This window comes from Aspergillus tubingensis, assembly GCF_013340325.1.
Source record: "Aspergillus tubingensis WU-2223L DNA, scaffold_3, whole genome shotgun sequence".
Classification (NCBI taxonomy): Eukaryota; Fungi; Ascomycota; class Eurotiomycetes; order Eurotiales; family Aspergillaceae; genus Aspergillus; species Aspergillus tubingensis.
Window position 1 is genome coordinate 2,360,099 of NW_023336277.1, and position 25,312 is coordinate 2,385,410.

The window sequence follows — 25,312 nt, forward strand, 5'->3', positions numbered from 1 at the left end:
GACTAAGTGGTGGAAATGGTTGGCGATCCTGAAACGAGTTACCTTGAAGTTCGCCAGATCTCTCGACAGTCGGCAGCCATTTGGCAGTGATGAGTCTCCTGCTGATCAACATAGACATCATTTGGTGACATACCTTATGCCGAAGTGCTATCAGTAAGTTAGGAGAACGATTAACAGACGAAATTTAAATAACCTCGCTTCATGCGACATCGCCGAGGATACTTGCTGATTTAATATCCAGAGCATTCTCCGCAGTTGTTGCCGATGGACAGTTTTCTACTCTGGGGACAGTCTTGATTGCCACCCTTGCCCGTTTGGCAAAAGCCACAGGGATCGATAAGGAGCTGAGATTGTCATCACAAACAGAAAAGGCTTCTACTGGCCCCATCTTTGGCATCGATGCGCAACGAAGAGAGGATATGGGAGTCATCCTCTGCCGCCCTGAAGGCTCTTCAACACCAACGCTGCTATCTGAGACTCAAGTTCCGGAGGTTTCACGTCGAGCCCATGATGAGGTGTCTCTAAAGGCTCCGGAAAGCACAGTAGGCTCAAAAAAGAAAAGCATGCGAAAGAAGAAGCGGAAAAAGGATGCCATCGATGATCTATTTGATAGCCTTCTATAGGTGCAAATAGCGGGTCTCGCTGACATGCCTCGAACGGTAGCTAGTAGATATACATCCTAAAGAGCATAACCTATATATGCAGTTTTCCTATTTTCCGGCTTCGGCTCAGTAGAATCCTTCCGTCTGCTTTCATACTATAACAACCCCACTGCTAAATGGTTCGCCAGTTTGGATGATATTAGATGCAAGACCTCGCCAAGCAAGTTAACGGCCAAGTGGTTGAGGATGGCCCACGCCATTGCATAGAGGTACTTGGGAGAGAAGACCGTCCAGATGAAAAGATGCGACCTCAGGATCGTGCATGCAGCCATAACCGACATTAATGTGGCTGCCATGTGGAATGTGAGAACAGCCATGTGACTCTCTCTATCATGCCTAGCCTGATTTAGCCGGAGAACCTGAGCAGCTGATACCCACCATATTGGTCCTGCCCAATTACTTATAAATGTTAAGATCCCAACCAAGACGACATTGTAGGTGCCGATGCCATTATATGCATTGGAAAGGTCGACTGTGGCTATTGAATTCGAACCTCCAAATGCGAAGAAGGTCATATACTGCGCGATCAAAGATGTGATAGCTAGCTCGAGGGCAGAAAGATTCATCGTAGCAAGTATACTTGCATGGGCCCTGAGTATTAGAAATATCGGAATGTTCGTAGCTCTTGATTGAGTTACCAAGAAAAGGGTGAGGGCGTCATGGAAGACGGTACTCGGGACCACTGTAATATGTTAGCCGATATCCGAGGCGCGATTGATTTCGACTTGCCTCTCGTCTCACGCAGTTGCGGGGTGTTTCTGATACACATCGAGAATGGAACGAGAAACAGAATCCCGACTACGACCAGCCGCGTAAAGAGGACAGTAGACCCTCCATCGACCCCCCTCTCCCAAAGGACAAGCAAAGCTTCAGGGAGAAGTTCAGGGGAATCTGAAGCCACATATGACAGCTTCAACAAAAATGCGCTCAATGCCATTGCGACACAATATAGCTGCCAAAGCTTTGACAGACGGTGGGCTAAGAGATGCCTACAAGTGTTGGCATATGTTAAGATAACGAGAAACCAGAGTATTAGCCGATGGGAAGGGAAAAATGTCCGAGCGATGTCTGGTTCAGTAGCATATTTCTGACCAGTTTGGTTCCAGCGCCTCAGAACCCTATGTGATAGCAGCAGCGCCAACGCACCAAAGTTGGAACAACACAACTCATATAGGCGATAGAATCTTGTATTCCTCTCCTGGGAGGGCATGGAGCAACGTGGAAGAATGGATGATCTTACATGTAGGCAAAATACCCATGCAGTAAACATCCAATTCCAAAATTGTTGCTCTTCCTCAACATAGCTACTAGCGAACATCATGCCACCGTAGCTCAGGAGACACAGTGCAAAGAATGCCCCAGCACACCAAGACCTACAGAGCAGAGTATAAATCGTAGGGAGAGGAAGCAGGACAACGAAAGAAGTGATGGCTAAGCCCAGAAGAAGATTTCTCAGATCGTAGTCGCTAGCTGCGCTACTAATTACCTTCTGTGCATGTTTCAAGAACTCAAACAGGGCAGACTCAAGCTCGGAATGAAGATCATTTTTGTCGGCTCCGCCGGAGTTTCGAAGCAAGATATTGACCCGAAACCATGCACAGAGCGCCAGATCAATGCCGGCTAAAGGCCCGGTATCGCAGGCGATATTCATCGAGTTGATATCAAAACTGTGGCTAGGAAACGTCTCCTTCATCTTTCTCAAGATCTGTCGGGAATTTGAGAGTAACACGTCGATTCTTTGCGATCCTGAACCGGCTATTTATAAGTATGCTTGACATTTTGCGCGCACTAGCAAGGAAGGTGTGCACATACTCGTTTCCCACAAGTCGAGAAGTTCTGGGATAAATACACCCAGACTATTCAATGGTATCGGTAAGCCTAAGAGCCCTGCCAAAGTTGGAGTTATGTCTGTTTGCTCAACGGTTCGGTAATACTGGAAGTCGCTGTGCGAGTCTGTCGGAGACTGTCTGAGGATATCCAAGGCTTGAAACTTAGGAGAAATGAAGAGCAATGCGGGCGATGTCTCACCCACGGATGAACCGCCATGATTTCCGGCATCGTTCATCCCATGGTCACCACATAAGACAAAAAGAGTGGACTGCAAATGTTGTTGCTGCTCCATGCTGGTATATATATTGGCGACAATGGAGTCCATCTCCTGTTGCTTTGTTGTCATGTAAGGGCTATGTAGTACTTGTTAGCCCTCCCCGAAGCCAAAGGCTGGCTGGTACCTTACCTCTGAGGACCGGCTTTATGCCCAATGTGATCTAATCCAAGGTAATGCATGATGAATGCTGACCAGTCGTCACGGGAAAGCTCAGTAGAGACGTGACGAGTTACATTATTGTCCACTTCGATGAAGTCCTGCGCGAACTAGCTTAGCTCTCCCATTGGATGCACCAATCCGACCGTTGGCATCTACTGACCGACACAAAGAAACTCGTAGTACCGTCTGCTCTTTCGAACATCCCGGGAAAGAGTTTGAGCCAAGTGTCATCACCATACATGACAAGCTGGCCTCCGTTTGCCTTCAACTGTGCCAACCAAGTATCTTGATATGCTAGAGTCGATGAAGTATCGGACTCGGCAATATTCAGGATTACATCCAGAAAAGATGGTTTTGAGCCAGTTGTTATTGCCTTGAGACGAGGCATTGTAACAGTTGGAGAACTAGCATAAGCAGTGAATGGCAGTGCAGCTCCTGATCGAATCAGGCTATAGGAACATAGGTTAGACGGACAGCACCTTGTTTGAGATTTACTATTGCTGACCTTTGGGTAAATAGAAACCCGGAATTATTAGAGTAGACAAAGTCACTGAGTAAATTCAGCTGGAGGCACGAAAAGCCGGGAGCACTTCGAAACATTCATACCTCCTTAGAGCATCGACAACCATGAAAATGACCTTGTCAAAAGCCTTTGGAGTTGCAGTGTAGTTGCCGCCATCTTCGAATTTTGCAAGCCCTGGTATCAATGGCTTATAAGGGAAAAATCCAGAGGAAAATACTAAGACTGCTAAGGGGGTTAATACATTGGCGATGATTACCGCCCAACTTCGTGGTAGGATGGCCATTGAGTGTCTATTCTCCTATGAATAGCCTGCAACAACTCGAAACCAGACATCCGAGGCCACCACTTCATGTGAGGTGCGGCATTCGGTTTATGCTATGATTACTAGTAGTAACTGCCGTCGTCCAAGGGGGCAGTCGTGTATATTGATACCATATACCGCCTACTATATTGGGACTTGTGGGGTTATTGTCAGGCATCTAGATAGCACTTCATAGTGGGTGTCTCACGAGCATTACTGAAGCCACGCTCCTTTGTTCTAACACTGCATCTGCTGATGCTTTGCAGCTTCGGCAAACAAGTTTTGTATTACGCTCGTGCATGGCAGAGAATGTTTCCTTGAGGTCTTGAGCAGAAGTCTTGAGCATCCGCTTATAGATGAATGGTAGCCATATACTAATCGGCCTTAACGAAGCTAAGATCTATGTTCATATAAACTTTCTACGGCTGAAATACAGGGGATTAGATGCGTGAAAGCATCCACAGATGCTATCGCTCGACTTCGGTCCGGTTTTCTGCTCCTTTCCTAAAATGCCACAGGGAAGCAAAAACAACCAAGACAGTGGTAGTTATATGGCCATCTCTCCCACAGAACGCCAAACTCCATAATTGAACAAAGGCCCGACTATTTCACCACAAATGAAGCAAAACATGCCACGCGTTTCACCGTCTCTTCGTATTTCCTTTGACCTTTGATGGATGAGGACGGAAAACGATGGACGAGCGGGCTTTCTTATGACGTTTCTGAATTCGTCCCGACTTCCTGGTGTGAGCATGGCCACCCTTAGCAGTTCCTTGATCGATATCCATGTCTGTGACAGAGCTAGGTTAGCAGGGGCAGCTGGCATAAACTGATGGGCAGAAACGATAACAAAAACGCAAAAACCAAATTGCACCTAGCTTACCTCCAGTGGAATTCAATACGTTGCTAGCTTTTTTGTCACTGTTGTTGTCTAAGTTGCACGTAACACGTCAGCTGTAGTTGGAATATCTCGGGGAACTTTCACATACTTGTGGTTGCATCATCCAATTCCATGCTTGACTTCTCCTCGTTCGGCCGAGGTTGAGAAGCTAGCTCTTGCAGCTTCGCAGAAAGTCTTTCGGTCCTTGCATCGACAGCTGGCCCAAAGACTGTGGCTCGGAGTTTAGCTCTATTGCGCTTGGTGACACTCGCCCGGACGCTCTTTGCCATGGTGCTCGTCAACAGAACCGGAATGGCCAACGAGATTTATGGGTAAGGTAAAATTTGTGAAAAGCAAATGTAGCGGTATTAATGATCGATACTATGTGAAATCTGGAATCTTCATCCAGAGATCAAGTGTGTGTAGTGCAAAGTTTTTGCAAGATTCGCCGCCTCTATTTGCCGGTTTGCCTTTTTTTTTTGTTCCACCACTTTTTTTTTTCTTTGGGAGGGGACTTCGTAACATAAGCGCGGTGGATAATCTTATGTCATCACATTGAGAGGCTCTTCTCACCTCCGCAATCGCCGCCGGCCTGGTCGATCGTATAGGTTGTCATTGGCATCTAGCTCAGTCAGTGACTTTTCTTATTATCTTTTGACGGCCTCAAATATCTCGTCAAGGACTTGAGCAACCACGCCCCCCCCCGTCTCCGTCTGTTTAAATTCCTGGAGTATTGAGATGTCTCTGAACAGCGTTGTTGAGCATAGCGCAACTGTCTTGAGCCATCTTTCTTCCTGAGATAACGCCTGCATGCTCATATAGTCACTGGCTAGCCTTCTTTTTAAACCCTAGCCATGGCCTCTACTGGTCAATTACCAGATACACAAAGCCTTGTTGCCCTAGTCAAGACATTGACCAACGCGCAGCTCAAGGATATTCTCAGGAACGAAGGGCTTGCTGTCTCAGGAGTGAAAGCTTCATTGCAGCTACGGATCATTGACTGTTAGTTATACCTTGTTTTATAAGGCTTATATTTTCTAGGCCTCGTCCAAAGATAATATTTGCGAAGTTGTTAACTATTCTTGAAACACAATAGACATTGAGAGACTCAACCAAGGAGGCCATGTTGAACAGTACGATGACTTGAGGAAATTCATCTATGCCACGGCACGTCGGCCAATGCCTACGTCTCCAACCACGCAAGCAGTCTCCAGCCAACACTATCAACCACATACCGTCAATCAACCTTTGCTCACGCAGCATAGACCATCACCTTTGAGCATACCAATGCCTTCGCATGGACACACATCTGGTACCCACTTATATGTTCGTTTGCTTTGCGGCAGGGATGGTTTCTCACTCTCATACAGGTCGTTTAACTTTCAAAGACAGCCCATTCTATACCGTCATAGAGCCGTTGACTTCTGCCTCAGAATGCAAAGGTGGGACACTGGCAGTCTATTCCTATTTCAGTGACGGATCACTTCTAATAATTCTTTCAGTACGCGAACAAACTAGGGACAGCGTGGAACTCAAAGTTATTCTTACACCAACCGTGGCGACTAGGCTACAGGCGGACCCCAATATTCGGGTGATGGTGTATTGTGCTGCAGACACGGGTCTTAATCAGTATACCAAATCCGACATCGCATTTCCTCACCAAGTTGAACTAAAGGCCAACCTGGATGAAGTGAAAGCCAACCTAAGGGGCTTGAAAAATAAGCCCGGTACAACAAGGCCAGCAGATGTAACACAATATATTCGCAAGAAACCAGGCTACCCGAATAATATTGTCATGACATACGCCCTTACGCAAAAGGCAAGTATAGGACCCCCGTTCACACCTTCACAGCATGATACTCGCTGGACTTTAACTTGGGGCTCTACCATAAGAAGCTTAGCTAACAGAGTTTAGCGCTTTTTTGTTCTGGTCAACCTTGTCCAGCGACATCCGGTCGAAGAGCTTGTTGCCGAATTGAAACGGAGGAAGACAATTTCGAAGGAGCAGGTCTTGCGAGAAAGTACGCGCCCGGAACTATCATTGACGGGGTCATTGCTAATGCTCTACAGTGAGGAATAAAGCTGGGGATTCAGATATTGTCGCCACATCCAGTGTTATGTCGCTCAAGTGCCCTTTATCAACACTCCGAATAGAGGTTCCCTGTCGTTCTGTAATTTGCACGCACAATCAATGTTTTGACGCATCTTCGTTTTTGCAACTCCAGGAACAGGCCCCAACCTGGTCGTGTCCTGTCTGTTCTAAAGCGACGAGTTTTGAATCGCTGCAGATTGACCAGTAAGTCGGAATCTCTTGACTCAAAATCTTTGTGCAGTTAGTGACATTTTATTACATAGGTACGTCGATGATATACTTCGTTCAACATCTCTAGATGTCGAACAAGTTATCATAGAGCCAGATGGTCAATGGTCTAGCCCCAACCAGGAAGACTCTGCCAAAGTGGGCGGATTTACTCCGGCGACAGATGATGACGACGAGTTGATTGAAATAAGGGAACCCGGGGTTACGCCAATCAAGCGAGAGTCATTCCCACCTACATCTCTTTACGTACACCAAACACCTACTCAGTCCCGAGAACCCTCAGCAACGTCATCTGCAGTTTATTTGTCGACAAACAAGCGTAATGCTGCCCAGGTGATCGACCTTACAGGAAGTGATGAGGAGGATGACACTCCGGTCAGACCTGTAAAGCGGCCAGCGTTTAATCAGATTAACCGGCCCTCGTCTCAGCAGGATTTTTGCAGCCCTTACAGCGGTGGCTATGTTAACGGAGACATCCAACTACCCAGCCAGCCTAGTTCTGATTTTCTTAGTCATGCCGGTGGTTATGATGCACGCAGTTATTGAAGCATACTTGCATGGTGTTGGGCGCATTCGGTTTCATGGGTATATCCACTACGCGAATCTATTGGGAGCATTGGACAAAGCATAATAGGGAAACAATGTTCTTTCAACTTCGATGGCCAACGAACATTTAGATCCAATCTTCGTTTCACCAAAAACAAAACAAAAAAACAGCCATATCTATCGGTCTCACAACGTCACTTACGGGGAACCTACGTAATTAGCGGAGTCCTTCTAAAAGTCTCCGTTGTAAATAATTTTGCTGCGTTGGATCCTAGTGCTTCATTGTAGAAGGAAAGCACTCGTTATGCCGGCTTATTCATCAGAGTAAGGGGGCATGTCGGCATGACTGGAAGGTACTTCGTAAGTAGATAGGGGCCGCTCCGTCGGAGCTTGCGATATGTCGGCGGTCACCATGCTTGGCTGGCCTACTCCGAGCCGCATAACCTCCGCAAAACAACAGGGTACAACAGTTATCTGCTATCACAAATTCACCGAGTTCACTTTATTCGAGTCATCCAGACCACCTTACAATAATCAGGCTACCCCACAAACGTGGCCACCGTAACACCTTTTACAATGTCGTTGGATGCACCGGCTTCATCCCTCAATGCTTCAGATCCACACGCGCGGCTCCTGGGTGCCTCATGCCTTGATTTCCTCCTGATAGAGCTCGTCCCTATGGCGGAGCGTTTAGCGAAGGAACTTGCTTCAGAAGATAAGCTACCAGATGATGAAGAAATCCGGGAAACTACATTCTTTCGCCTCGAATCTCTAGGTTACAGGGTTGGACAAGGGTTGGCTGAACGGTACGCTTGAAACCCCGCGATTTGAGTTTGAGACGTCTTTTCGGTCGTCCAAGTTATGCAACTATCTGCCGCAAGAGTGCGCATCAGTGAAACAGGATCACCGACAGATTCGCAGGTGTGCCATTGATCGAAGTCCCGCAGCTAACGCGTATCCGTTGTCCACCGGAGCAGATTCTCCCGCGATCGCCCACGATTCGCAGATAACCTGGATGTCATAAAGTTTCTGTGCAAGGACTTGTGGACGATACTATTTAAGAAGCAGGTGGATAACCTGAAAACGAATCACCGGGTAGGCAGAACCAAATGCGCTCTCAAATCCCTTTGAAGTGCCCTGGTTGGTTTTTTGGGGAGGCTAATATGTGCACTGTCAGGGCGTGTATGTCTTGACTGACAACTCATTTCGACCATTTGCAAGAATGAGTACATCTGTGCGAAGCGAGGCGGTTTCTATGGCTCAAGCGGTACGTTTGTCCCAAAATATACATTTTTCCCGAAGGGTCAGCCGTACATGATCTAACGACTTGCGGTGTATTATATATAGTATTTATGGTTTCCATGCGGCGTTATTCGCGGTGCTTTATCAAACCTCGGTATTACAACCACTGTTCAAGCGGAATCTACAGAGCTTCCAGGCGCAACCTTCCAAATCAAAACCGTCAATCCCAAGCCCTGAAGACGTTCGGACATTGGCGACTTTGAACCTCATTCAGACCGCCAATTGTACGATATGCGTTCATCATAGGAGGGCTTGGATGACAATCACATGCAGCACTCCAGGGATATCTGCTGGAGCTACAGTTCTCCCCGACGGATTGCTGGGTAATCCTACATTCAAGTGCGGGCATGAAGAATACAAGGTTTTATCATTTAAACAGGTCACTCGTATCTCGAAGTCATAAATCCTGAGTCAGAGCAATCCATCGACCATCGCCCATTCGTCTGCAGAGTCACATATTCAAAGCCTATCTCCCCAGGATAACAATGATTAGCAGGGCTCCTTCCATGTCCGTGAACTTGTGATGCAACCACCGAAAGATATCTCCCCGGTGGTAAAGAGGTGCGATATTGGCATATCACCTATTGATGATTGGGAATCCTGTGACTCAGGGACTGGGGTGGGCGCGTTTACTTTGGTGGAGGGTTCTTGACGAATTCGATACCCTTTTCGATGTTGCCCTTCAAGCCCTCGGTGCAAGTCTTGATGAGCTTCTTTTCCTGCTCGGTCACGCCCTCAAGAACATTGATGGCCTTCTCAGCTCCGTTGGTCTGTTTTTTCTAGTCAGAGTGATGTCCGATATTCAAATATGACGTAATGAATGACTTACGCCAAGTTCTACAAGGGTAGAGAAGAACTCCAGGCCGGTGGCCTTGGAAATCTCTTCACCGCCAGTGACACCAGGCAGATAGACAAATGTAGGCTCGACGATACCCGATTGGCCTTGAGAAGCCTTGATAACGCTCTGAGCGAATCTTAATATGAGGTTAGCTCTGACACCAAAAGTTTGTAAATGAGGGACTCAAACCTGAAGCCAGCGTAGGCCATAGACAGGGTCGCGGAGCCGGCACCATCCTTGGCCTTGACAACCTCATCTCCACCGAACTGAACGCCTGCATATAGTTCAGTAAACATTTCAATCGCTAAGAGTCTGCGCAGTTCACTTACGGTTGACGAGCGCATCGTACTTGTCTGCGGGGATCTGGAAAGAGGGGGCTGCCTTGCTGAAGAGGGGAACAATAGTCTCTCCCGAGTGGCCACCGACAACTGGGATGCGCACAGCAGATGGGTCCTTGTGGCCTGAGTATTCCTGGACAAAGGTCTCCGCGCGGACAACATCCAGAGTGGTAACACCAAAGAGACGCTTAGGGTCAAAGACGCCAGCGGCCTTGAGGACCTCTGCGGCGATGGGAACAGTAGAATTGACAGGGTTGGAGATGATCAAAACAAACGCCTTGGGGCAGTACTCGGCGATGCCCTTGACCAGGTCGCGCACAATACCGGCGTTGATCTTGAACAGATCATCACGAGTCATTCCAGGCTTGCCTATTTACAGCAACTTTGTCAGTCAGAAGCACCTCGGAACATGAGAGGTGGTTTCACTCACGGGGAATTCCAGCAGGGATGACAACAATGTCAGCACCGGTCAAGGCGTGCTTCAATCCATCATCCTTAGGCAGGAATCCGGAAATTTTCTATCGACAATGTCAGAAATAAAGCCAGATTGATTTGTGGAGATAGGGAGCGGGTTGTGACACGGCCACACATACAGCAACAGAGGAGATGTGAGAAAGGTCGGCAGCGACACCGGGGGTGTTCACAACATCGTAGAGCGCGAGGTCGTCAACCAGGGGGCTTGTCTTAAGCAGGAGAGACAGAGGCTAATCAATCAGAAGCACATGGGCAGTCAGTAAAAGTTAAAGAAGGTAACAGGCCTGCATCGCGGGCTGCAGTTCTGGTAAGGGCGAATGAGGGGCACGTACCTGGCCAATGCCACCAGATGCTCCAAGAACAGCTGTCGAAATGGATTTAGTCCGGGGTCGTTCTCGTTTTGAAAAGCGGGGTCAAAATGCAGGTGCCGTGAAAACCACTCACCCGCTTTAACCATTGTGATTTTTGAGAACTTCTCTTGTGGTAACTGTGACAAATCTATACACAAAGGTGAAGAGGAGCACGCAAGATTAGTGTGGGTATCAAACAGAAGGGAGAGAGAGATGTTCAAGAGTGAAAGAGGAGAAGAAGTTTGGGAAGGAACTAGTAGGGAGGAGGGGGGAACACCCAGATGATAAAAAAAAAGAAAAAATAAACGAATGAACAGGGGGAGGGAGGGGAAGAGGGGGTGGAATTGGAAAGGGAGGGGTTTAGTTTGAGGAGGGGGCGGGGTGGTGTTGCTGCAGCTGCTGGTGGTGGTGGTGGTACGGTCACGGTGAACAGGTCGGGGCAAGTGGCAGCACAGGGATTAGGAAGGATCGGGGGATCACTGGCTCAATCCTGGGCTCATATCATACTTACTAATAGTATTTTCTTCCGAAGAGGAAAGAGAGAGAGAGAGATGATAATGGGCAAGAAACAATGAATAGATAGATAAGAAATATGTTGATGGGCAAATTAATTTTCAATTCGCATCGACAGAGGGAGAAGCTCCAGGACCATTATATACTACGGAAACCGGACGGAGGATCACATGTGGGGTTAACAAATGAAGCTGTCTTGCTAACTAGACCACTGGACCACTGGGCTATGTTCTCCAGTGACCGAGATCCAGCCCATCCGCGGGTGTCCCCCAAAGGGTGCCCGGGCCCCTCCCCAATAGCATTGTTCCCCAAACATCCAGTCGCCTTTAGTAGTAAGTACACTCGGCAACTCACCCGACATAGTTACATACACCCCAGCGGGCATCAAGTCGAGTGGATTTTGTTACACATTTCTACGGAACCCATCCCCTAATTATGCTCCATCCAGTACATGATATACTTCACCATCAAGCATGTAGTTCCCGCAAAGCTGACTTGTGCTTAATCAAGGCCAAAGCACCTCATTACTACCATTACAAACCTTCCCCGGGCCCATGTGGAACAAAAGTCATCAGGCACACGCCAAATCTTTCCTCCGTAGTCCCGGACATTCTATCTTTGCCTTGAGAGCTGGATTGTTGCTTCCGGTTCACGGTTGCTTAGTCACTTCTGGAGTCGTTCAGATTCATCCCTCGGATGTAGTCCTCCCCCATAACACGCCGCCCCAGATTCCGGCAATTCTCGTCGACTCCTTCGTTCCAGAGTCCACATGCGAAGGAATATACCGGTTTGACCGGGGATTCCATCAAGGTTTCGGGAAAAGGCGGATATCAAAGTTGTCTCACGGTAACTTTGCGGTTAGATACGTGCTTACGACATCGGTTCTACATTCTACTTCGGCCCGACAGGCGGCAATAAACAGCCTACCAAAATATGGCCAGGGGACATCACAGGCAGTTGCAAGCGGAAGGCTGATTGTTTTCCCGTCAGTCCGATTGTTACCACTTGTGTTCACAATTGAAGATGGCAATTCTTCCATTTCCCCATTCATTTTGTTGTTGTTGAATTTCCCAAGATTTTTTTTGGTTTCCATTCTGAATGGCCTGGCCGGAGAACAATGCCCCCCTGGTAGCAGTATTGCTAAATTACATAGATGTTACCGCCCTTGGCCAGCACGGCGCTTTTCTGGTCGATCATTCCGACCAGCTCTCATGACATCATGCCTCCTGGCCCTTCCCGGAAAAGAGATAGTTGGCATTTACTCCGACTTCTCCTCGGCCTTTCTGGCCTTAGCACCACGGGGCTTCTGGGCGGGAGTCTCCTTCTTGGCCTTCTGGGAGCGACGGACGGCGCTGACACGGGCGACGGCGTCCTCACGGACATCAGCACGGTAACCGTTCTTGGCAGTCTTGTCGGCAACACCCTTGTAGATCCTATGCGAGAGCAGTATCAGCAAACTGTCGCGCCTCCCTCACGGACATCATAGAACGCCAACTGCTCATATCAACTTACTTGCGGGTGGAGGCGTTAGGGCCGTAGGTCACGGTAACGACGTTCTTGGCAGGCTGCTGGGGGTTGCTGGGCTTCTTGGTGATGACAGCAACACCGCCGTTCTCGGTGGCCTGGACACCAACCGCCTGTGTATTGCAGCGTTAAACATCCAATCCCGAACGGAAAAAATCCTTATGACATGAAGCGCGGGTAAAGTACCTTGGTGTTGGCATAGCCGGCGTACTAAACAGGTGATTCGACATTAGCACGAAAACATAACCCAGACCTTATGTCCAGGGTCCGTACCTTGAAAGAGTGCTTGTTCTGCAGGTTCAGGGGGTCACGGGAGAACTGAGAACCACCGCCGCTGTTACGCTTGACCAGATAAGCATTCTGGGTGCCTGTTGAGGTAGTCGTAACATTAGCCGGAGAAGACGAGGCGCGAAACGGCTCCTAGGGTTTCCATTGGGATAAAATATGCGTAGGAAGGTGCTAGTGACGTACGGGTGAGCTGCCAGATGAGGTCGCTGGAAACGTTGGCGGCCATTGTGAATGTCTCTTTCGAAGCTTGGGTGGGGGATGAGGACAGTTCCAAATCGTCGCAAGTCCGTTCGGTATATACCAGCTACGACTTAATATCTAGCCCTTAGAAGGTTTCAGTTGTGTGTGCCAGCGCCAAGAATTCCAACGCTGAGAGCCTCGCTAAGCGGGCCGCTTTAGGAATAGACCCATTTTCAAGGCGGTTCGTTACATGCCCGTGAGTGCTGCCTGAGAACGGGGGCCGCCGCCTGTCGTTCCAGCCGCGTCCGCGCCCTTGACCCACTTACACCTTCCGCGCTCTTCCATATGCGTACACTTACGTATGACCCGACTGTCTATCATTGTTGTCTAAATGCCTCCTAAGTAGCAGGCTCTGGCAAGACGCCGGCCAGACTCGAATACTGTATATCGCTTACCCCTGTGAATGGTCTTATTCCTGTCGCTTTAGGGGAATTGAAGCCTGAATCCCCGCCGCGCTACGCTTTCATCTACACATCTAGCCTAATCCCCGCTGCGGTTTAGCAGCGCCTGGTAACCCTCATTGACCATGGCTTACTACCTTCTCTACTTCCTCACCATATCGGTTGTTGTGTGTGGCACAGGTATGCAAAGCTTCCAGCTCCTCAATCTTGCAAGTCGTCCAAGCCTTCCTTCCTGACCTGCCTTTAGCGCTCTACCTCACCCGGTCCCGATGGCTACATCTACTGCCCGTTCCCGACTACATTTACGATCGCCTCCCCTCGACGTTTGCTGGCGATGTGGAAGCTGGTCTGGTCTCATCCGAGTTTGATATCTCCGCCAATGTTGCCGAGGGTGACACCAGGGCGGGCTTGGATGATCAGGCCAAACGCGAAATCTTACGGATCATGAAACGGCGAAGAGTGGATTTCAACGAAGGTCGCCGGATCTACATGGAGCAGCGCTTTTCCAAGAACAATATCGGTCCCGATGGCCGACCTAGGGACCCAAAGTTCGTGTCGTTCTCTTGATGACATTTGCATCACAGTCGCTTGGTTTCACTTTGCCCTCGTTCTTCTTCCTGTTTTCCTTCGACATATGCTTCTCACCAGCAGACTCTCCTCTACTTATACCCTTCCCTTTACTGAATGATTTCAAGACTCCTTTGCAGCGTGTAGAGTATGTTTACTATTGCCGTCGAAATATAGTGTTGGCCTCCCTGCTTGAAGATTGACTTGATATCTTGTGTCAACTCTAATTTATGACTTCGTGGATCACTGCTGGCAACTAACTCTCAGTTATCATACATGGGCATCTGAAATGCTGTAGTGTTTCAATTTTTGTATTCATTGCTACCACTCAGCATAAATGAGATATCGAGAACTGTGGACATCAGGTTTGATTATTCAGACACATTCCTCCTTGTTGAACGTTAATGCTGATTGGCATTTCAATCTTGCCATGTGTAACAAGCGGATATGTCAGTTTTATCCCGTAAGTTGAGGCATCTTGAGCCGTTCATTATCGGGCGCGGTTTGTATTCTTCCGTAGGACATAACAGCTACTCGGTTGTGGGTCGTTACATCAAGTCGAGTATTTATCATCCGACGATCCAAGTAATGGTTGACAATGATGGAATTGTTCTTTTAAAGTACCACCTAGTCTTCGGTTCAAATCAAGGTAGTTGACCTAGGATGCTCAGCGCCCGCGCCCATAGCCAGGTTGCTGGAATCCCGGGGGCAACGGAGGTGGAGGACCAGGAGTTCCTGCCGGTGAACCGAACCCTGGGGGAGCGAAGCCTGGCGGAGGTGCTGCTTGAGGGAAGGGAGGTTGTTGACCAGCACCATTGAATCCCGGTGGGAGGAAAGCCTGCGGCCCCCCATATCCGGCCTGAGAAGGCGGCGGCCGTGCTGGTAAACCGGGGGGTGGGTTCGCCAGAGAAGCAGGAGGTGGAACAGGTCGGCTTGCTTGTGGAGGAGGTACGTTTTGGAACGGTACATTCGGAGGAGCCATGCCTCTGCCCATATTAAGGTCCGGTGGATTAGTACTCATTGGCCGAGAGCTGTCACCATTGGCCATCGCAGCAGGCACCATAGGTGTCCCTGGGTTGGAGAATTGAGGAGGTAGCGGCTGGGTTGGCGGGCGCACGTTATGTTTGCGAGCCTGTGCTGCCAGCATTCGTTCTGCTTCATCACCGTGGCGTTCACCTTTCCCATCCTTCTTATAGGCGTATTGCACGGAGACCTGCTTGTTCATAAGATATTGGCCGTTCATGTTGGTTATGGCCGCGTCTGAAGACTCGAAGTCGGCGAAAGACACAAATCCATAGCCCTTTGACAGATTGTTATCATCTCGCGCAATCTATGTAGCAGCAATTGTTAGTAAAATACTCGAAAGCCACGGTGCCGCATGGCACTCCTATAGCAGGGACGAAGAGATCCTACCTTGGGAATATTGACCAAGTTTCCAAAGCGGCTGAACGTATCATAAAGAACTTGTTCCGTAACCATGGGATCAAGATTGCCGACGAATAGCTCTGCTCCAATCTCCACCGACTTTTGCTTGTCGGCCGATGCTTTGTTGACGCGGATGGGCTTTCCATACAAGCGGATTCCGTTCATGATTCGCGACGCGTATTCAGCATCTTCCTCGCTGATGAATTCCACGAATCCGTAGCCTTGATGCGACTGTGTGACTCGATCTTTCGGTAGGTGAACGTTAACGATGCGCCCGGCCTGCAGCATCAGCTCCCATACCAGGCTATCTGTGACCCGTTCATCGAGGTTTCCGATGTAGACGGTGGCCTCTTTGTCTTGCTCCCTATTCCAACAATTGTAAGTACCGGCATTATGAGAATGTATATCCAGATGGAGTGAGGAGAAGCACTTACCAATGCCTTGCGCCGGACATAGCGCCTAGGTATTACTCTTGAAGAGCCCCCTCGACTGGATGAAAGCGAATGAACAGGAACAGAAAGATGGAAGAGGCGTTTGAATCAGTTAGAAGGAGACTACAAATTGATATGAAAGAATTGGGTAGTCAGGATATGTTGAGAGGTCAAATGAAGGTACTGGGAGAACAAGGGCTGGAAGGATGATCGCTGGAGACTCGGACTCCAGGTTATCGGCGGAGCTTTTACTGATCCAACTTTAGCCCCGGAAAACTTTGAGCTTCACCTCCCCCGTCTTTCCCGTCACTCCGTCACTCCGTCAACCCTTCCGCCTTTCCCAATCTCAAGTTTACGGACATCAACAGCAGGGAAATTCTCGTGTTTATTATCACAGCCTTCGTGCAAGTTTAAGCCGGCAATATGGTTCAGTTCTCCGAGGAAACCAAGGTTAGTCTGCGGTGCTCTGTTGCACGTCCTACATAACTTGTCACGCTTGATCTCGGTATGCTAACGGATATGCCTTTTATCTAGGAGCGTATCTCCAAGGTCATTGACGTCTCCAGAGTTGCCATTCACTAGTTCGTCGCATCTTGATCCTTTCGACTAATGTGTCCTGACCAAAGCTGACGGTTATGTTTGCATAAGTGGATACCTGCCGTTGATTGTCTATCTCGGTACGTGTGATGGAATAATTATTCTATGGACCCGTCCGGGGCCTTTATGATGGAAGTTTCGTTGCTAACGATTATGGAATAGGTTACACTTACAGTGAACCCAAGCCTTCTCTGTTCAAGTATGAGCGACTGCGCCCTACCGACGCTCCCCGACGATTCCAACCCACTAACGCTACATATAGGCTGTTCTCGCCTCTCGCCTAGAGGAATGAGTTGCTTCAGAATACGGAAACGATGAATGTCCATCCACCAGACACATGCAACGCCTGAAGTCTCACTCTGCAATTAGACAGACAAATAAGACTGCCTGTCGGAATACTAGCAGATTCTGAGAAACCTCTTCCACCTCAACCCCTCGGGTCGATGTTGACAACTTGAAGTCTACATCGACGCACATGTACTTTTAAACTACGATCAGTTTTCATGCTTTGTATTGGTTAACGCGAATGTTTTAATTTCATATACAGGTCCAGGGCAGGACCGAGGATACATGCAAAGGGTTTCCGGAACACTACATTTATAAAGACTTGCGTAAGCTCAACTGATGCACTTTGAAGCAGACTCCAGATCCAAAGACTAGGATATATATGATCTTGTTTCTTGTAGTGATAGTCGTAGGAAATGTCTCTTCAGAAGTATCCGGTTGTTTCCCTCGGACATTTGGGGCGCTTCGGCCCGCCAAGCGCAATTGAACTCGACTCTTAGCTCCAGCTCAAATCTTTGGCCAAAAGAATTCCGGACCGAATCCGGACTTCTCCAATCCTCCCGACACTTCCGGCTAGAATCTCAAACCCCTGCAAGCGGCACATTCCAGGAGGACTTGAAGGGTTAATGACTGGCAAGGATGGCTTGTCCTCGTCCTTTGTGGAGACCGTAGCGGGATTCACGGCCGGAATCGCTTCGACGCTCTGCCTGCATCCGCTAGATCTGATCAAGACTCGGCTTCAAGGTTAGTGTTTCATCTCTCCGGGAAAAAAGACAAGACGTGGAGCGCGAATCAATCACGAATGTCAAATCAGTATTGAAGCTATGGCTGACGTAGTATCAATCTGCTATATCTTCTAGTCGACCGATTATCCTCTTCGCGTGTCGGCGGTTCAGTCCCAGTAATCCGCGAGATCTTCCAGAATGAGGGCGGCATCAAAGCCTTCTACAGAGGTCTGACACCCAACATAGTTGGGAATTCCACAAGTTGGGCGCTGTACTTCTTGTGCTACGGCAACATCAAGGATGTAATGCGCACCTGGCGCAGTGGTTCTGAAGACCAGGCCCTCACCTCGGCCGACTACTTCCTAGCCTCAGGATCTGCAGGTACGCTCCAGAAGCAAAAAGGAAACAGACCTGCGATTGCTTTTCCCCCCAAGAAAGCACCGATCAGGCAGTTCTGAAACGGCAGATGAGGCTAATTTGCGGAATTATGATTCTCACAGGGATGTTGACGTCCGCGCTAACCAATCCGATCTGGGTGATAAAAACCCGCATGCTATCAACAGGATCCCAGAGCCCCGGAGCATACGCGTCGTTCACAACGGGAGCGAAGGAGATTCTTCGCTCGGAGGGTATTGCGGGCTTCTATCGGGGCCTGGTTCCAGCTCTGTTTGGAGTCAGCCATGGCGCACTTCAATTCATGGCGTACGAGCAATTGAAATTGTATCGCTCCCGCATGGCTCCTCCGGCCGGAACAACTGGCCTTCAACGAGATGCTGGTTCGAGTCATGTGTCGTCGCTGTCATCGGACGCGGCCCGGTCGGGGATACGGGAGCTGGGAAATGTAGACTTATTCGTGATCTCCAGCTTGTCGAAACTGTTCGCCGGGTGTGTTACCTATCCGTATCAGGTGTTGCGGTCTCGCTTGCAGACATACGATGCTCACCTCGTGTATTCGGGCGTCAGGGATGCCGTTGCTCAGATTTGGGCCAGAGAAGGTATCACTGGCTTCTACAAGGGCCTTGGCCCCAATTTGCTGCGCGTGTTGCCCAGTACGTGGGTCACTTTCCTGGTGTATGAAAATACCAGAGCGTACCTACCAGGGTTATTATCCAATCTTTGATAGAGAGGAATTTGTTGCCTTATCCGCGCGGAAAGCGGAGGCAACTGCGTCTACCTATCGGACATATGTCACAGCTGCTCAGATCTCGCATCCGCCGGCTCGTGTGCAGGTTGTACCTTGTACCTTATATGATCTTTGTGTATATATATGCGTTAAGGCTCCTGTCGCCTGCAATCAATAATGTCTATTTGCCAGAAATTGGCATGTATTATATTTGGAGTTGTAGGGGTTGTAGGGGTTGTAATATAATCATATATATCAACATGTTGAGAACCAGAACGTACTAAACGGGCTTTACCCGCCACAGGTATATATGTCCAGAAAAGAAAGAAAAGAAAAGGGGAAACCACGCTGATGTACATAAGAAGTGTCTTCAGGCCGAACGAAACATCTGGGAAAGCCCTATACCAGGCGAACATCATATTCAACATGATATGCGGGTTATATGAGACAAAATGAAATAAACACGAACGAGACTGGTATCGTAGTAACAAATGAGGGCAATGTAAATGATGCGACAAGATTCTAAAAATGTGAAAGCCGGTATGGTATGTCAATGAGCCTGCCTCTCAATATAATAAGGTTCTGCGTCGTCATCATCGCTGCTAGAACCCCCGTTATACATAGATGTATCTTCATAGCTTGCTCGGCGCATCTTGTCATCATTGCTGCTGAGAGGCTGGATCCTTCTGCGGGAGTCGGAGCCCGGATCAGACCGTGAAGTAGGCGAGATCCTGCGATCTTTCCCGCGCCCCTTGATTCCTTTGTTGCTGTTCTTGTACAATGTAGCAAAGTATTCCCAGAGCTTCCTGTCTTGTGGGCTCATGTGATCTCCCTCTGTCACTTGTGAGAATTTTAAAGTAAGATTTCGTAGGGTTGTGGCATGGAACTTGTTCTGGTGTGACTGTTATACTAGTCAGCTACTATTGAAGGTGTTTCAGGGTTGAAGATTATTGGTCTCCGCACCTTGAGGTTTCCAAGCTGGGTAAATTGCTTTCCGCAGTCATCCAGGAGACAAGTGAATGGTTTGGCATGTTGATGTGTGATCTTATGAGCACGAACGTTGCCTCGTTGAGCGAATCGTTTCTGACATATATCACAGGAAAATGGCTTTTCCCCAGTATGGCGTCGTTGATGAGTCTAATTACCAATTGTTTCCGTTAGAAAATCTGCAATATCTTCGATGGTGTTGAAGCTCCCTTTATAGGAAACTATCTTGGGGAACATCCCATGACTTACCTTCAGATTACCCAACTGAGAGAAGCGCTGTCCGCATGAGGGCTCTTTGCACACCTTTTCGTAAAATATTAGTGTCATATCTCAAAAATTCTCGATTCTCATGCCACCTACAAAGGGCTTGTCCCCCGTGTGAGCCCGCATATGAATATCCAGATGCGTCTTCTGCGCGAAGCTCTTGCCGCACTGTGGTAAAGTGCAGGCATACTTGCGCTTTTTGCCTGATCTCGATGGAGCCTCTTCGACCACAACAGTGCACCTTGGGGTCGTCACTGGCATCGTATAACTCTGCGGGTATCCGGTGCTTCCCCCGTGTGTCAACTGTTGCAGTGGTGGCAGAGACTGCACTCCTGGTGACTGAGCACTGGCTTTGGCCTGAATTGCCTTCATCAAGATATCTACTTCCGTGGAGAACTCAACCTCGTTGGAGCTGGAGCTCTTCCCCTGTGCACCTCCTTCGTTACTCGAGGACTGGGCTCCAGGAGGTTGTTGTGAGCCCCCGTTGTGCTCGATCTTCATTAGAGGATCCCTGGCTACCCGGTTAACGGCATTTTTGGCCGGCCGAATATCGGGAATTTGCTGGATGGATGGTGGCTCAGAGGATAGACGGACCGGCTGGGGGTTGATCGGTTGCTGGCCGGCGACGAAATAATGCTGGTAGCCCGGATGATGGTGGTGGTGATGATGGTGGTGGTTGAGTGTGTGTCCGAAGCTATACGCAGGGGACGAAGATTGATGGAATGGAAGCGTATAGCCACCAGTCGGATTGGTATAAAAGGGAAAGTTGTGGCCGACATTCGAGCCCATCATTGGACGAGGCGCAACCGCCCCAACGGCATGACCGGGAAATTCGTATGACACTGGTTCTGCAGTTTCCATCTCGACAAAATGGCGATAATAGGGTTGCTGGACTTTGCGTTCTGTCCACCACAGGGCCTCAAGGCGCCTTTATCTCTTGCTGAGCTGATTGCAAGCGGTTGGAGAGCAAGATGAGCGAGGAAACAGAGACAGCTAGATGGACCGATGAGAAGAACAGGATACTGCCTGCTATCACGTCTCAGTAACCCATCTACAATATTTGAAGCAATCCTCGCGGGGTAAGTCGTATTGAGTTGGAAGACTTGTCACTCACCCACTTTCTTCGAAAGACAGAGCCTCGACTGCTCGTTGATAATGACACAAAACAAGGGAAGGTTATGATGAAGTGAAGAAGCAAACAGGTCGGGAACAAGCAAATAAAATATATAGGGTATCAAGTCAAGATCAAGATCAAGATCTCAAAAAGCAAACATCAGCATCAGCAATGGAATTTGAGTTCCCCACAAGCTGAGCGTGTCCCTGAAGGAAGAATCGACCAGAGTGGCTCCAGATGTATATAAGCTCTTGAGTAGGGCAAGAAAGAAGAGTGGAGAGAGGGACAATGGATTGTAGCCGGCAGTCGCAACGAGGTGGGCTATGACATTGATTTTGACAATGGGGGATCACCAATAAGCAAATATATGGCTTGATTCTTCAGCCTGTCTTCTTGGGTAAGGTTTATTCGGCTTTTTTTTTTATTATTATTTTCCCTTTTTTTTTTTTTTTTTACCCCTTCTCTTTTCCTCTCTCTGTGTGTATTTCACTTATTTTGTTCGGGCCGTCTTGATTCCTTTCTAATTAATTGCTCTTTAGTTTATTTGTTGAATCGGGAGAAGAGAAAAGAAATATGAAATAAGAAAGAAGAAGAGTAGGGAAGAAAACAACACGAATAACAAAAATAATAAATATACTAATTTGCATTGGTTAGTTCCCTTGGACCCTCCGGAAAGATTGAGGTCGGTGATCTAGAACTAAACTACTACTAGATATACATCGCTAGCCATTCATCCACCCTCCCTTTCTCGGTGTCCCAGAGCAGTGGAAGCAGCGGGGTGGCCAGTGACAGGGATCTGGCCTGCTAGTTTAGTTGGTGCTAAGCAAGCTGAAGGCTTGTACGCACCAGAATAGGAAAAGTAACAGGCAGCTGAGGTATGGGGGTGGTTTCTTTTCTTGAATTGGGGGGGTGGGTGTGGATAGGCATGTATGACTATGTATCATTGTATGAATTTATGGAGTTGTATTTAAACAATTACGTATTGGATGTATGGATGTACGACAGCAGTTGTCATGGATGTATTGGATCTCAATACGAAGCCTCTCGGGGAAAAAAAAAGGGGGAGGCAAATGATGAATGACTGAATGAATGACAGGCTAATGACGATACCATTTGGATATGAGAAATACATCGGAGTTAGAATAATAGTCATCGGGAATTATTCTCTCTCTCTCTCTCTCTCTTTTGCAAAATGCTCACGGTAAGACCGCTCCCATCAGTAGTATGTCTAATTTCCAAAACGAAACCCCCATCCAGTCACCGAAATTGAGGTGCAAGCCGCAAAGGTCACAATAGGTTATTTTCCACTCGTCTCGTCATGCATTTTGTGATTGATTGACGGAGCTGAATGCAATTATTCTGAATCGCGGTTGCCCCATCCATGTACATTGCAGTCCCGAACACCCAAGCCACCAGAGAAGGCTGACACATCTTACTTGAGTCCCACGAAGTTCCATCTGGTCCCTTTTCTTCTAAGCGGAGAATGGGGCGATAAATTACTAGTTCCGTCGACAACCATACTCCTCCTCTTCCCATAATACGAGGAGGTCCATAAAAAAAGATACCCATTTTTTATTTTATTTTATTTAATATTTTTTTTTTTTTTCCCGCGAGAGCACCGATTTAGATGAGGATCCATGGATGCTCTCCCGGGGGGATCGGGGTCCACTCGGTTTTTGGGGTGGCCCTTCAGTCCAATCGCGGAAGGCTTAATCACCTTCCGATCGGGCTGACAGTCACGCACCACATGGATGGTACGAACAAAATACCTACTGTGTACTAGGTATTGATCGCCCGTAGTAATCAGGACTAATGCACTTTGTGCTGCCGACTCAGTCTACCTAAGGTATGATGAAACCCTTCATATATCTATTATCCTATACACGCATAATAGAAACGAGTGGCGCCTCCTTACTACTATTCAGCTCCCCTGTCACAGTACGCATATAACTAGTCTACCGGGGTAAACTCCCATATTTACACACTACTAAGACATCAGTCAACTGGTATGACTGAGAGTTTCGGTATCCCTAATTAGTAGTAATCAGCATCAGAGCGGATAAGCATGACGAGGCAACCATAAGTAGAGCTGGCAATGCCGCCACCATCTTCTAGATAGGAGAGAAGAACGGCAGAAGCCCAGGCTACCATAAGCATGGAATGCGAACTCGTAATCGACATCCCACAAACCACGAGTAGTCATATCATCTGACCCAGGAGGTTGGGCCAAGGGCATTGACCTCGACTAATTCAAAGAGCGAGTGGAGTAGGCGCTTTTCTTCTGACACCTGTTAGATAGAGCTGATGTAGTACCTGACTAGTATTCCCCATGTCCGAACTCGATGATCAGCTACTAGATGTCGTCTCTGGCTGATTATGGTAGGAAAGGGAGGGGAGAGAATAGTGCCGTACATCGCTCTTACTCGGGGAACTAATGCTGCTCGACACAGCTCCATTACCATTCTCGTATCATTTCTGGTTGTCAGCCAGCTACTTACTAGCTGCTAGTGAAACAACCAGGATACCCTCGTCATCCACGCAGGCACCTGAGCTGTTGGGATTCATTTCAGCAAATAGGAGGCGGTTTCATACCGGACAACCTTGCCGGTCGAAGGATCTTCATCGTCACCTGGATGGATGTAGATCTTTACGACTGGACCTCGTTGCCCATGGGGGTTCGCCCATGGATCCGTGAGCAAAGAGAGCCACTAACCGGCCCTAAGGCTCCCTCAAAACTTATTCCCGGCATCCAAGCTTAATAGAGCAAAGGATTTGGGGTTGCCTATGTACGAGCTACATGATCCCAGTACCCTGCATCAAAACCAAGGGGTGCTTAAGGGGATGATAGTACGGCTGTCGGTTGTTTGGCTATACGCGCCGTGGGATTTCCGCGGCTGCGAGGCATGGAAAAACCCATCCCACTGATATCGCTATTCGGTTGCAGGAGCGGGCGGTAATTTTTATCCTGGATGCTGGTTCGCTGCCGGGGCGCCCGAGAACTCCGATGACGGGCTTAGGTAGGAGAGAGAGTAAGTAGGTACTAGTAAGTACGTACTATTATTATGTATCGGAGGAACTGGCTGAGCTGAATCGTCCTCCATTCATCCTTATTGACAGTAGATTGTGGCACACACACATCTACCTGCCTTAGCGGCAAGTAAATAACAACTAGTTGTACCTTATGCCATTGGTCTTACCTACTTGATCACATTGTCTTCAATAAACCTTTCCGTTAATAAGGTGTGAGATTCAATGTGATGGTGGACATGAATGAAGTTATTCGACTTTTTACTACACTGGTCTTTAAAAGGACAAGACAAAGGCATTGAAATAAGAAAAATAAAATAAAAATAAAATAGCAATCCAAATTTCAAAAGGGCTATATCTGCGGGAAGGGAGACGTGACATGATAATACCTCAGTACTTCTGGTCAGGCGAGGGAAAGCATGACAGGGTTCGCCCGGCAGAGCTACACAACGGACCGCTCGCGGGCGATCAATAGTGTAGCAATCGCCAGCCGCTCATTTGCTGTCAAGCTCCCCACTGTCGCCCTCCTCTCCTTGGCGTGGATGTGCCTCACTCTTGCAACAGCCGCGTCTGGCGACTTGGAAATCCCAACACATCCCCCGCTTGTCCTACCGTGCTGATAGATTGGCCCGGTAACCTAGTATTACTGGTTGTTATTTGGTCAGGATGAAGCTAAGAACCTTACAAGAATTCCAACTGATGGGTATTATCCGGAGTAAAATATCATCGGGAACGTAAAAGATCTCAATGGTTGATGGGCTCAAAACACATCTTGGCCAGTCCAGCAGGACCTTTTCCTGTCTTATCAAAAAGGTAGACACCAATGAGATCCAGTTGTCTTTCCCCCCCATCCATGACCCACCCCACTCTGACTCTTTTCTTAGCACCGAATGCTGCATCATCTGAATTCCTTTATGAAATACCATGTACTTCTGTATGCTTTTACCCCTGAAAAAGTGGGTTCACCTCCAGGTCGAAACATGCAAGACTCTGTTGCGCGC

At 48.3% G+C, this 25,312-nt stretch overlaps 10 protein-coding genes across 10 annotated transcripts; 5 read left to right on the forward strand and 5 right to left on the reverse strand.

Annotated features, from left to right (window-relative positions):
• Positions 1-136: 136 nt before the first annotated feature.
• On the forward strand, positions 137-623 carry AtWU_01903 (uncharacterized protein; the record flags this gene model as incomplete). The annotated part of the gene is made up of 2 exons (XM_035497017.1): positions 137-153; positions 242-623. The coding sequence occupies 2 exons, from the start codon at positions 137-139 to the stop codon at positions 621-623; spliced, it is 399 nt and encodes a 132-aa protein (XP_035352910.1).
• Positions 624-757: 134 nt separating this feature from the next.
• AtWU_01904 (GPI ethanolamine phosphate transferase 2) lies at positions 758-4,922 on the reverse strand (the record flags this gene model as incomplete). Its single annotated transcript, XM_035497018.1, has 11 exons — positions 758-1,344; positions 1,404-1,651; positions 1,755-1,780; positions 1,903-2,408; positions 2,475-2,845; positions 2,899-3,026; positions 3,089-3,377; positions 3,434-3,478; positions 3,535-3,625; positions 4,636-4,683; positions 4,742-4,922. The coding sequence occupies 11 exons, from the start codon at positions 4,920-4,922 to the stop codon at positions 758-760; spliced, it is 2,520 nt and encodes an 839-aa protein (XP_035352911.1).
• A 564-nt stretch (positions 4,923-5,486) lies between these two features.
• AtWU_01905 (Siz/PIAS RING finger protein) lies at positions 5,487-7,498 on the forward strand (the record flags this gene model as incomplete). The annotated part of the gene is made up of 7 exons (XM_035497019.1): positions 5,487-5,634; positions 5,729-5,944; positions 6,003-6,074; positions 6,135-6,451; positions 6,548-6,653; positions 6,703-6,928; positions 6,988-7,498. 7 exons carry the CDS (start codon positions 5,487-5,489, stop codon positions 7,496-7,498), a joined length of 1,596 nt encoding a protein of 531 aa, XP_035352912.1.
• A 576-nt stretch (positions 7,499-8,074) lies between these two features.
• Positions 8,075-8,977, forward strand: AtWU_01906 (trafficking protein particle complex subunit; the record flags this gene model as incomplete). Its single annotated transcript, XM_035497020.1, has 4 exons — positions 8,075-8,304; positions 8,476-8,593; positions 8,676-8,765; positions 8,846-8,977. 4 exons carry the CDS (start codon positions 8,075-8,077, stop codon positions 8,975-8,977), a joined length of 570 nt encoding a protein of 189 aa, XP_035352913.1.
• Positions 8,978-9,429: 452 nt separating this feature from the next.
• Positions 9,430-10,907, reverse strand: AtWU_01907 (malate dehydrogenase; the record flags this gene model as incomplete). The annotated part of the gene is made up of 8 exons (XM_035497021.1): positions 9,430-9,570; positions 9,630-9,774; positions 9,828-9,912; positions 9,968-10,345; positions 10,407-10,494; positions 10,570-10,680; positions 10,783-10,814; positions 10,895-10,907. 8 exons carry the CDS (start codon positions 10,905-10,907, stop codon positions 9,430-9,432), a joined length of 993 nt encoding a protein of 330 aa, XP_035352914.1.
• A 1,664-nt stretch (positions 10,908-12,571) lies between these two features.
• AtWU_01908 (60S ribosomal protein L28) lies at positions 12,572-13,351 on the reverse strand (the record flags this gene model as incomplete). The annotated part of the gene is made up of 5 exons (XM_035497022.1): positions 12,572-12,746; positions 12,826-12,950; positions 13,024-13,047; positions 13,111-13,205; positions 13,309-13,351. 5 exons carry the CDS (start codon positions 13,349-13,351, stop codon positions 12,572-12,574), a joined length of 462 nt encoding a protein of 153 aa, XP_035352915.1.
• Positions 13,352-13,891: 540 nt separating this feature from the next.
• AtWU_01909 (DUF2015 domain-containing protein) lies at positions 13,892-14,333 on the forward strand (the record flags this gene model as incomplete). The annotated part of the gene is made up of 2 exons (XM_035497023.1): positions 13,892-13,946; positions 14,014-14,333. The coding sequence occupies 2 exons, from the start codon at positions 13,892-13,894 to the stop codon at positions 14,331-14,333; spliced, it is 375 nt and encodes a 124-aa protein (XP_035352916.1).
• Positions 14,334-15,000: 667 nt separating this feature from the next.
• AtWU_01910 (U2 snRNP complex subunit HSH49) lies at positions 15,001-16,212 on the reverse strand (the record flags this gene model as incomplete). The annotated part of the gene is made up of 3 exons (XM_035497024.1): positions 15,001-15,663; positions 15,747-16,122; positions 16,193-16,212. 3 exons carry the CDS (start codon positions 16,210-16,212, stop codon positions 15,001-15,003), a joined length of 1,059 nt encoding a protein of 352 aa, XP_035352917.1.
• Positions 16,213-17,697: 1,485 nt separating this feature from the next.
• AtWU_01911 (putative mitochondrial folate carrier protein Flx1) lies at positions 17,698-18,916 on the forward strand (the record flags this gene model as incomplete). The annotated part of the gene is made up of 3 exons (XM_035497025.1): positions 17,698-17,815; positions 17,932-18,177; positions 18,297-18,916. The coding sequence occupies 3 exons, from the start codon at positions 17,698-17,700 to the stop codon at positions 18,914-18,916; spliced, it is 984 nt and encodes a 327-aa protein (XP_035352918.1).
• A 553-nt stretch (positions 18,917-19,469) lies between these two features.
• AtWU_01912 (C2H2 transcription factor) lies at positions 19,470-21,031 on the reverse strand (the record flags this gene model as incomplete). The annotated part of the gene is made up of 4 exons (XM_035497026.1): positions 19,470-19,820; positions 19,883-20,056; positions 20,156-20,209; positions 20,267-21,031. 4 exons carry the CDS (start codon positions 21,029-21,031, stop codon positions 19,470-19,472), a joined length of 1,344 nt encoding a protein of 447 aa, XP_035352919.1.
• Between the last annotated feature and the right edge of the window lie 4,281 nt (positions 21,032-25,312).